The sequence below is a fragment of the Ammospiza caudacuta genome, chromosome 2 (assembly GCF_027887145.1).
Source record: "Ammospiza caudacuta isolate bAmmCau1 chromosome 2, bAmmCau1.pri, whole genome shotgun sequence".
Lineage (NCBI taxonomy): Eukaryota > Metazoa > Chordata > Aves > Passeriformes > Passerellidae > Ammospiza > Ammospiza caudacuta.
In genome coordinates this window covers 94,184,141-94,196,501 of record NC_080594.1, presented here as the reverse complement: position 1 = coordinate 94,196,501, position 12,361 = coordinate 94,184,141, and the positions used below count along the sequence as shown (strand labels likewise).

At 42.0% G+C, this 12,361-nt stretch overlaps 1 protein-coding gene across 1 annotated transcript in view; it reads right to left on the bottom strand.

The window, feature by feature from the left end:
- The window catches only part of SH3RF3 (SH3 domain containing ring finger 3), a 244,185-nt gene that overhangs the window by 50,962 nt on the left and 180,862 nt on the right, over positions 1 to 12,361 (bottom strand). Inside the window, exon 5 of the mRNA XM_058800212.1 lies at positions 8,918 to 9,286. Coding sequence (XP_058656195.1) covers positions 8,918 to 9,286 — 369 coding nt within the window. The remainder of the gene's footprint in view (positions 1 to 8,917; positions 9,287 to 12,361) is intronic.

Sequence of the window (12,361 nt, the reverse complement as noted above, 5' to 3'; positions counted from 1 at the left end):
TATTTAGCCCTGGAGCCAGGTTGTACTTTTGCTACTGTGATCTAAGGAACAAGGTACTAAATATGTCCTCCTTTCCTCTTCATCTGCTCAGGGGAATGGGATCCAAGACAATGCTCTGATTTTCTTGTTCTCTGCTTTGATACCTTTAAGGAAGTCTGTGTGCCACATCCTTGCTTTCTGATGGCATGTGCCTACATGATCCATCTTCCTTGTGTGGCATCAGACACACAAATAGAGCCATGCACACACATTACACAGGGAGGGCTCAAACACTGCAGCATTTGTGTCTTAATCCTTCTTCAATCTTTGCTACTCAGTGTTACTAAAGCCTTACGGGTAGGAGATGTCTCTGACAGCCAGGATTTTAAGAGGCACATAGGCACTTACTGATAAAAACAGGCACCTTGCAGAGTTTTCTCAGAGTGGCATTAAGTACTTCACTGCCTGATTCCCACAGATTTTATTGCAATTTAAGTAATAGGAGTCACTTCTGAAAATACCATTTGGTGCTCCTCTCTATCCCTATGTGTCTCTAATGCCTTTAAACATTTGGCCATTGAATTTCCAGATGTGATCTCCTCCTGGGTGATCACACATGCACACCTCTTGATTAGGAGGCTGTTTAATGGTGGCATGCACTTTTCTGAACCAGGCACTGCCAACTCTGATCCCATTTACTTAGGCCTGTGAACAGCAAACTCTGACTTCTTCATGCTCCCGCTTCAGCCTGGCATCCTCCAAGCACCGCTCACCACTGTTTCAGCTCAACAGCAGCAGCTCTTTTCCTCTGGACACTACAGACCCAGATGCCAGCCAGAAGGGAAAAGCAGCTGCACAAAAGTGTGCTGAAAGTCACCTCCAGATCCTTCTGCACTAATTTCTGCTTCTTGGTGACCATTGGTAGCACAGCAGCACCACCTGTACTGTGTAAGGCTAAATCCTGAGTAAAACTCCCAGACTATACACACAGGCACCATGGTGCTGCATGACAGGTATTTCACTCCCAGCTCATGCTGTGCCCTCTGTTTTTATCACCAGCAACTCTGGTGTAGTAGGTGATTATGTACTCATGGACTGGAGAATAATATTAAAAGGACTTTTTATTATTTTTTTTTCCTGTAAACACAACAGCTTCCTTAAGACGACTGAAATATTACTCCCCCTCAAATATTACTGACAAGCCCAGAGACACCAGGAAATTAAAGGTAACAACTACTCATCTGGGCTGAAACATCTTCTCAAACTCATTCACTTTCTCTTTTCCCATCCACATGTTTATGGAAGGATAAGAATGGCTAGTTTGGACTTCCAGCATAAATTATATTTTTCTTTTCCTTGCAGATTTACTTTAGATTTTCACCAGTACTTTAAGGCCACATTTGTGGTTTAATTTGAAAAGACAGGGTGCCTGTAGGGATTAGTGAAAGTGCCTTGCAAAATCAAGAGATTCAGTCTTCGAGCAGAATAGAAGCCTAGAAGACAGTGATAAAACTAGCAACAGAGTAAAATGATATTGCAGGTTGCAGTAGCCTTCACTGAAAAATAATTGTTGCTATCAGATGAATGTTCCTATCATCTAGAAAATCAACCAGAATTCTCAGTTTTGACTTCAAAGAAAATCCAGCACTCTCTCACCACAGGGCACTTACCACATTCATTAATTCTCAGGAAAAATTCTTTTAATGTCTTGAATGCATATTTACAGCTTACTTTAAATTTCTCTTTAATATTACTTTAAAATAAGAGAAAAAACACCCATTCAGCTCACATAAGTTGACATACCATCCTCTGGAAATATCATAAAACCAGGATAATGGTCTTTAAGATTCCTGTGACTCGTTTCTCTAATTTGCTGACTCCATAAAACAATGACTGTGGCAATCATTCTGAACCATAATGTTCCTAGAAATAATGTATTGGCACTTAATGCATGGTAGTGACACCAAGTATTGATGAAAAGTGTTACATGCAAGATCAAGTAGCCTCATCAAATGCTAATTATCAAAGTGGGGGCTGAAATGGACTTACCAATTCTAGAGGAAGATTTTTTTTTCCATAACGGTGTGTGTGAAAAACAAACAAATGTGCAGGATAACAGCTGCAGCTGCATAAATAGCTGCATAAATACCCAGTTCCTTCCTGCAAAGACTGGAGCTAAATTTATATGATTTACTGAGGGGTTCTTACAACCTGCAAGTTTCTGTGGCTGTGGATGAAGGTGAGGCCCAGTATTATGCTAGCTTTTTCTAGGACCAGGTTGGCCCTGATTATTTTTGGTTTGTAATAGACCAAAAACTCTAAATCATATCTTCTCTCAGTAGCTCATAGAGCTATGCAAAGAACTGGAGAAGTCAAGTAAATTAATTTCCTGAGCTTCCATTTCCCCTATCCTGCAATCTAATGATGCTTGAAAGTTAGAAGAAAAAAAACCCAAATATTTTTGTCATTTTCTTCTGAAGATTCATCTGACATTACTATCCATAAAAGCGCTGATTATTATGGCTCACAGCTTCTCAGCTCCCCCAAATGAGGACTAATTAAGCATCATGTGGATGAGCATCATGAGAATTATATTTTATTCAGCCTTGTTTCTCTCAGACTATACTCAGGGTATAGCTCTCCACCACAAGGTTTTAAATAGGTTTGTAGTAAATAGTTTCTTGAAATTCTGGGATCAAAGAACATGAAAATCAATGAGAGACACAGGAAGGCTTCAAGTGAAAGCTTGACCTGTAAAAGATGTTAATTTAATCCCACACTCAGAATTGTCCTTTTGATAACTGTACAACAAAATCATCAGGATCCTGTGCAATGCCTCCTGTAGGAAGTCCCCATCCAGGGAGAAAATAGTGGTAAACAAATACACCCTCCAAGCAAAAAAAAAAAAAAAAAAAAGAGGAAAATACACACTTTAGTAATTTCTGCTCAAATGTCATACATATGTAGACATAGTGTGTGCCAGATGAACAGGATTTTATGGCATGGGGTAAATACCAAGGCAGTGTCTCACTTACTCTTGAGACTTCTAAACCAGTAGGTGACTGGCAGGTACTGTAAAGCCTCAAGATTAGCTGTGTGCAAAAGTTATTTTAGTGGCAAAATGTTTTCAGGTTACTACCCTGAGGAGCATCTGGAAAAAAACATATTGTTTTTCTTTTACTGGCAATGGGGTTTCACGCACAGTTGAATAACCCTTTTAAAGTACAACTTTCTCTTCCTAGTTCCTGTAAAAAAATTAGGATTTATCTGGTTCTTGAAAAATCTTTCAAAATATATTTGTGGATAAGGCATATTGTAGCAAAAAGAGAAGACACTGTCTCTTACCTGGTAGTTCCCTAAAGACAATTTTGCTTTGACCTGGATTCCTGGTAGCTTATGTAATCAGTCCATAGACTGAATCAGCTCATGAGCCTCATTTGCAACAGTTTTGACAAATAATGAAATATATCCCAACATGCACAGAGCATATTCAGAGACCTATTGGTAGCAAAAAAAAAAGCTGCTTACATTCCTGCCTAAAAATTTCTGTTTAAAAGAAGTTAACTCCTTCCCACCTACAACTACCCCTCCGCAACAAGATATTTACAATAGGCAATGTCTGGAATTATAAATAACTATGAATAGAATTGGAAATGCACATGGATAAATCATTCGTTTATATTAGACGTTAGCAAAAGCTCTTATGCATTTTTTGTGACATATTTTGATCTGAATTACAGAAAGACAGGTACTTTGCCATTTTGACTGGTGCCACCTCCTGAAATAGCTGCCCTTGGTTTCACCTGTCTCGCTCTTGTATCCAGTCAGTTGTCATTCACAGTCACCAACAGAGCAGATTGGATAGAATTTGGACTCCCAGCCAAAGCTGAAAAATACCTGAATTTGACTTATTTTCTCAGAGCTTGTTGTGCACTTGAAAATTCAAGGTTCATTTTTAGTCTCTGGATTTTAGGTATAATCTGTACGCCTCTCATGGTCAGCACATTTAGGTTATCAGCCAAGGCTCAATCAGAGTTCTGCTATTACATTTTCTCAGCTAAAATTCAGCACTTCTAAATAACTGATAAGGACACACTTCCAAATGATTTATATAGCAAGACACTTCAAGGAACATTTTTCATTTCAAATACTGTCAATCTTTGGGATTGGGAGCGTTCAAGACATTATTCTCAGCTTTTCCTGAACATGTGTCCTCTGGTTAGGAGCTTGAACTAATACTTGCAGATACAAATTGGCTTCTTGTGCATGGTCATGAGTTGTTCAAAACACACACAAAAGTTGCTTCTGTGGGGAGGGTCCTTTCTTCCCCACTCAGCTGTTACCCTGGTGTGCACAAAGCCATGCTTCATTATTCATGAGATGCTTTTTCTGTCAAAATCCAGGGGATTTGGAGCAGGACTGACCCATGACCTTTTCAACTAGCAGGGACGAATAATTCATAAGGGGTGAAAATGGAAGCAAGAGAAGCCATCTGAGGCCTAGGCATGATTACCTTCCAGGGGGACCTTCCCCACTCCCCAAGGAGTCTCAGTTACGAACCACTCCTCTGCACCCGTAACCTAATTCAGCTTCAGCTCCATCACAGGCCTGCAGCACTACTTACATCTTCAATAAAAATCCATTTTGCCAGTATGATAGGACATTCTGCATGATGGAAAGGCACTATTACCTTTCAGATGGAGATCTTACATTTAATGAGTGATGCTTAGCATGCAGCAAAAAGCATACAAGCAAATTTAGTTGCAGGCAAAATTAGGATTCCAGCATTGCCTCTTTTAAATTAAATGCTTTATATTCTGGCTATTGTGGAATTCCAGTCACTATTTTATCCAGCTGAGGTGACTTCAAGTTGATTCTTCTACCTTTCAAGCATCCCAAGGTTTGTAGTCAGTGAAGATGTTGTTTAAGACCATCATTCATTTCAAAATACATCTTGGCTTTTGGAAAACAGCTGAGCTGGTTCTGCTTAAAGAACAATGAACACATTATGGAAGGCCAGCAGTCTTTGATTATTAAATTAATTATATGCAGAAGTGCTTTCAAAACATGTGATTTCATAGTCTGGTCTGCAAGTCAGTGCAGAAATCAGTCAGAAATCTGTGCCCTCTTGGAGGCTTATATTAGTCTAACGACTCATAAAAACAAAAAAAGCATGTCAGCTCAGTGTGGAAGTCTGGTTTCAATTCACAAGAATTGACAAAAGCCACAAGAATAAAGCATCACACATGAAATAACTTCTAAGGGGTGGAACATATGCTACATTTAATGAAACATGTAAAATTTGCACCTAAATTTTAAGTTCTTGCAGTAACTTAGGCAGTAAGCCCTAGATGTCTCTGTTTCTTCTCATGTCAGCAGAGAGAAAGCAGGTGCTCCACATGTAGGTGCCTCAGGTCTGCAGGGAAAACTGATGCTTGTTCAGAGGAGACTTTCGCTGGCTTGCCTTGAGCTAGGGGACTGGGTGCCATTCAAGAACTCCTGTAATTGAATTCTGCTTGTTCAAAGGACAGGCTATAATAAAACTGTGTTGAACTTTTTCAAAATGTAGAATTCCCCTGCAAGCTAAATACCAATCCTGATCTGTTTCAGAGGAACTCATACCTACAACGGAACAAAATTCCTTTATTTCTTTTTATGAAGACCTCTATTAAATAAGCAATGAAATATGCCTGGAAATTTCAAGGATGGGATATAATGACACAATAACCAAATTTACATTCTAGTTTAAAACATGGCATAAATTTGCTAGATACTGAAACTGTAAATTTGTTGTTTCCATTTGAAGAAATAAGCTTTGGCTGAATTTGCTGTTGCAAACCAGTAAGGACATGAGATGGTCACAGAGACGACCACTGTGACAATGACATGCAGGACAGAGAGGTTCCTGTTCAAGTGAGGAGAGAAAAGGTGAGACATCTTCCTGCAGCAGAGCTCACTGGTGAGTTCAGCAGCTACATGCACAGCCTTCCTACAACCTGCCCATGCTCTCAGCAACGCCCCTGAGCACTTCTGAAGCAGCAGTAAAATCAGTTTGCAGATTTGTCAAGATGTCAAATGCTGAACAAGACACACAGGGCATTTACCTCAGAAATGCCAAATGTATTTTAGAGCAAAAAAATCTGAAGACAAGATTCTTACTGCCCTGAATGCCTTGATGTAAGAGCTCATGGGGCCCATTGTTTATGCTACTCTGGCTGGCATTCAGCCATGTGAATAAAAGAAAAGTGCTGAACTGATATTCTGTCTAAGGCTGAAGCATCATTAATTGCTTCAGAGCCATGTCAGGTCTTAGCAGATGGCAGAGAAGAGACTGAATTTCTGACATTTTTAATTAAAATGTACCCCCTATTATTATGGGATTAATAGTTATATAAATATAGCTGCACATTTTTAATGGACATTTGGTAAGAGCAAAATTCTGTATTTTTTGTAGACTTAATTTAGAAGGCTTAAAACCAGGTGAATGCATATTTGTAGCTCTTGTGATTTCATTGCTAACCTTACAAGCATTTTCTGAAGGTTGCTCCTACAGTCAAGAGAACATAGTGAAAACTTCAGCCCCACTTTTTTTCCCCTATAGATCCACATTCATTGCAAACCTTTCAAAGGAAAATGTTTAAATCCCTCAAATTAGAAAGCAAGGTTCCCAAAAGCAGAGATATGTATTAATATATGTAAATGCCACACTTGGGGTGACAGGGACCAGTGACACTTTTTGACAGAAGGAAGCCTCTTTTCACTAAGGTTGATCTGAGCTACCAAGACTCTTCTCTGCCTGGATTGTGGCCAAGACAGTTTTGACCAGCAATGACAGAGGCTTGTGCTCAGCTCTCTTGTCTGCAAACTGGCTCTATACCCTGAGGCAGAATCACTCCCCAAACCTGTTCCCACCACGGGCTTCATTACACCCCATGTATATCTCTTCCCATCTGCTGCAAAGGACCCAACCAAGCTTCCTGTGGGCTGGATTTCAATAATCATAACTTGTCACTGGGAACATCAGGCCCTTCTTCTCCTCTACCACTTGTGTGCAAATGTCAAAATTGTTTGAGAAATGAGTGGGGTCTTTCATACCAGTTGTTCTTGTTAAACAGGGGAGAATAATCAAGGCACTTTTTGTTTCATGGTATAACTTTTGTGGTTTACAAAACCATTAGCTCAGAATGAGTGTTCAACATATACAAAAATGGTGTGTGTTGTGTTTCTTTTGACTAGCACAGGACCAGAAAAGCCACTACCATGTCTCTGTGAAGTCCAAATGTGTCACTCTCAGTGCCAAAATCCTGGGTGTCATTTACTTGACAAGTTTGAGACCCTCCCTCATGTGCAGTGCTTAAAGCTGCTTCACAGATGTCCCAGTACGTCTTCACACCCTGCTGCTTTGTATGGGGGCCATATCTTCACCTTCACCCTCCTGCTGGGGGCTGAAAGGAGGGGAAGACCTTACACCACAGAAACCCTTCCTGGAAAAGTCATGTGGAAGAAAACGGGTGCTATTACAGTTGGACTGAGATTTCTCTCTGCTCCTACATGTGGATGGGCAGTGGAGGGAGGTGAGCAGTTGAGGCAGTGTCCTCTCAGTACAGTTTTGGCTGGCCCTGCATTGCTCATGGTGTGCAATCAGGGACCTGCCTCCCCCAGAGTCCTTGCAAACCGGTGCTGCAGGGGCCTGGGGCTTGTATCTTGGGTCACAGTGGGGCACAGCTATCAGGAGTGACCCCATGGTCTGGTGCACCACACTGACCTCATTGGGGAGACCCACCAGCACTACAGATGCACAAAACCAGGCATTTCTGCCCAAATCACCCCCTACAGTTTGCTGCTTATCCCTCTCCCAGACATCTACATGCATACCAGCATAGGCAGTTACATGGATTGCCTCCTGCTCCGGGCCACCACAGGCTTGGCAAGTGATCCATGTTTGTCCCTGTATGGGGATGTGGATGTGAGGGGACAGAAGGCATGTCCAGGGAGAGGAAAAGGGCAAGGATGGTTTTTTTCAGCAGTGTGGGATGTGTGGGAAGACCCTGTCATGCTGAGGTTATTTTGGACTATGAGACTATGAGATACAGACTGTGAGGAACCGGTCTATAAACCACATGTGGGTGCTAATCCGCACACACACTGTGTAGATGACTGGGCAGGAAGGCTGAGGCAGAAGAGCTTTGGGACTGTAACTATTCTCCCTTCTCTTCTACACCTTAAAACTGCAAATTGCCAGTTGAATTTCCTTATCCACAGAAACAGCAGGCAATTGCAAAGGGTTTCAGTGAGTTTGGCTCCTGTTTCTGCCAGGGCCCCAGAAGCAGCCTCTTGGAAGCTCCTTTTGGGACCTGTGGGAGTGTCTGGGAGGATGCTCTTCTGCCTCCTCCTTTGAAAGGGGGAAGGATGGAGAGGGCAGCTGCACTCTCAGTATGTGTGATGGTTTAAAAACTCCTTGGGTTTTTCGGAACAGCAGCTACTTGCGGGGTACAACACTTGTCAAAGTGCAGCACATTTGCTCATCCTCCAGTGATCTGTACAGAAATAATTATTCCAAAAATCTTTTTTTATCCCCAGTGTGTGAATTTCAGACTGACATTGCTACCCTGCAGAGTAACAGACATGTTCAGGGTAATGGGATCACTCAAAATTATTCCCTTCTACAACAGAAACTGCTGTAACAGTTGCATTGCTTCTAACAGATTGTAGGATTACTTTTTGTTTTTTAAATTGTTGCAGTAATGTGAATCCAATTTAGCCTTATCCTCTGGCTTCTCACGCTTGCCCAGTGATTAATGCAACGTGCCCAGTACTGTCACACCAGGATGACAGCACCATGTGACTGCTTCATGCAAGGGTGAGCCATTTTGGAAGAGGTGACCCAAGGGCCTGCCACATGCTAAGGATGCCCAAACTCCCCTGCACACCACCTTACCTGGGCTGGGGCACTGGAGGAGAGGTGGGTGAGGTCCCCGATCCTGGCAGCTGCCCGTGGGTCACTGGAGCTGATGAGGACGGGGGCACTGATCTCCATGGAGTGCCGGTTGCTGGCGGCCTGGGAGGACTTGTGTGTCATGCTGAGGGCAGTGAAGGAGTGGCGCTTCTTGGCATTCTTTTTGCCTTCCACCTGCCTCTGGGCTGCTCCAGCTGCCCCTGCAGCGGCCAGCGTGGAGCACGGGGCCAGGCCCACCGCTGCCGCCGCCGCCACCGTCACCGTCTCTGTGGCCAGCGGCAGGTCACAGCCAGAGGCCGCAGCCGAGCACGTCTTGTCCATCTCCATGAGCTGCTTGGCAGATTCATTCAGCTGTGGGGAGGAAAAGAGATAGATGAAGAAGTTGTAGAGAGTGATGAGGTTCCCTCCACTGCAGAAAAGGAGGCTCAGTGGGACCTTATCTCTGTCTACAACCACCTGAAAGGAGGTTGTTGTCACCACAACTGACAGGAAAAGAGGAAATGGCCTCATGTTGTGCCAGGGGAGGCTTAGAATAGGATATTAGGAAAAAATTCTTCACTGAAAGAGTTGTCAAGCACTGGAACAAGCTGCCCAGGAAAGTGGTCGAATCATTGTGCCTGGAGGTATTTCAAAGACTTAATAGACATAGCCCTTCAAGGCCATGGTTTAAGGGTGGGTTGGCAGTGCTGAATTAACAGTTGGACTGGATGGTCTTAGAGGTCTTTTCCAACCTCAATGATTCTATGATTCTATGAATTGATTTGATTTATGAGGCCAGATGAATTATTTCCATCCACTTGTTAATGTCAGGAAGATCAAAAGAGGCAAAGTGAGCATGCAGAAGAGTTAAGCTAGAACCAGACACCATAAATTGGTCCAGCTACATAATTTAAAAATACAGAATTCCCCAAAACAGCTTTTCCTAGACTGCTGAGTCAGAGCCTGGGGAAGGAGGCAGGAGCCTCTTCATCAATGTTTTGCTATTCTCAGTTAAATCACAGGCCTGTGCTTGACATTTGCCACACATGGTTTTGATCCAAGGGTACAACTTCCAAATCTTCCCAGTTTCATTTCCCTGCCTCCCACCTAACACAGGTTATCCAAATGCAGATACAAGCCGAATGCATTTTCTCTAGCTGTACCACCTAAACTTTGGAAGAGCTTGATGGCCACTGGAAGATTTGCTTAGAGTCCAGCTTGAAAACGTGGTCTCATCAGTTCTTTTGAAGAGTTTAACACTTGATCTATAGCCCATGAACTCTGCACCAAGAGGCTCAAACCAGCTTTCAGCCTGCTGCTCCTCATCCAATCCACACTCACAGACAACCTCATGTCTGTGCAGGCCAGAGGCATGCTGGGTGGTGCAACTCTGTCACTGAAGTCTCTTACCTCCCAGCCTCCATAACTCATCCAGGAAAGCCACACTGTACATGGCTGGAGAGATTTCAGGCACACAGGGATGCTACCGTCACTAATGATACATGGAGTGCACTCTGAAGTCAGCAGTGCTTTCTGCACAGCACTCATTGCCAATACATCTTCCCTCGAGGGATGTTAACAGCTGATGGAAAATGCCACATTTTGCCCATAGACCTTTATATTAAACTAGGATACACTGCAGTATGTTTGCATTTAATGAACAAAAACAACATATGAGAATGGGAGCCACAATTAATGCACGCGTGCTTTTGCATTCACTGCTATTCTGAGACCCACATAAACCAGAGCTGTATGTAATCCTATTCTGGACCAAAATAAGGCCAGTTTTTATTCTATAACTACTTTTATGAATTATGGTAGCATCCAAGAAACAGTTGAGGACACAGTCTTCCAAAGCTCCAAATAGAAAAAAAAAAAAGAATAATTTCTGCTCCAAGCCAAGCAAATTTTGAAACCCAACACAAGTGGAAATAAAAGGGAAAAAGAGAGAGAAGGGAAAGATAACAACAGAAACATGCAGTTAAATGAATGTGTAATTGCGTATCTTTTATACCTCCCAACCGCTGTCACCATGCTGTAAATAGAAGAATAGATGTTGCTAGCCTTAGGCTGGTCCTCCTGAGTTTGAAAGCACTTCTGACTCCACAAGGACTCATTCAGTGTAACAGAATACTAACCTAGAAAGTAAACTTCGACTTGTAGGATCTTTCTTTCTGTGACAGCTTCCACTAAGTCATCCAAGAGCCTCCAATTAATGATGCTCCACTACTTTCCGAGCTGCTGGGAGTCCTGCAACCATTCAATTAGCAAGTCATTTTCCCAGCTGCACTGTCCAACTTGAGACCACGCTTACAGCCAGCACAGTGCACTGCACCTGCCAATTTTCGCCGATAACAGCTGATCCTATTTCAGATTCTTCAGAAATGTCCATTATTTCCCACTTCATCATGCTCTAAATTGGTACAACCTAATATTTGCCAGCAGGCTCCAAGTTGCAAGGAAACCAGATGGCTCCCCTCCCTTAAGTAGGTGTTACAGCTCTGCTTACCCCATTGATGAAGATAGTCTAGCTGAATTACTTGAAATATTAAGGAGAAAAGGATAAAGCTATCAAATATGTATGACTCTTTGACAGCAGAGGGTGAGGAAATTTTTGCTCATCAACAGCAAGAAGAAAAAGAATACATTTTAGCTCTTTGAGATAGGAAAATATAGACTTAAAAAAAGAATTTAGAACTTCTGATTTTACAGTGTGCTATAGATGGACAATGAAGCTCTTGATATCAAGCTCTGAATCTCTTGTAAGAATTAGATTATAAATCCCACTGTCTGGAATCCAATTTAACACTGAAGCTGTTCTTTTTAAAACAACAAAATCCCTTACTTTTTTGTTCAAAGTGGCACTTACTTGAAATGTCAATAAGAAAGCAAGCGTCTAAACATGAAGTGATAAAAAATAACCCTGTATTGATATAAACAAAAGTAAATCTCTGTATCAGTAGAAGATTGAAGACAGAAAGAAAACTCTTCCCCAAACAGTCGAGCTAATGAACTTTTGAGAATGTCAGAGGCTTCCTGAAATACTGGGAAAAAACTATTTTGGTCTGCCAAGATAAAAAATGCTTTATAGCCTTACAACTTTATTTTTGTAGAGAACTGTTTTTAAACATCTTTGCCCACAGATGCTGGAAAGTACTTCCCAAATAGGCTATGAATGCCAGAGAAAAGTCTGCTTACTACTTTGTAAAAGCAAACAGTTCTTCCTCTTCACAAAAAACTTTTAGAAACCTTTTTTTAAACATAAACATGATTGCAAATTTCTTATTTTAAACTCTGAATATGTAAACAAGCATTGCTTTCTGGTGTCTGTCATCTGATCTTCACGCAGATTTGCTTCCAGATGAGAAGCTTAATGGAAAGTTCTGACCCGCAGTCAGTGTCAGGAATTTGACATTTCTGGAAGCCTGTAGCTCTTATGACAATCTC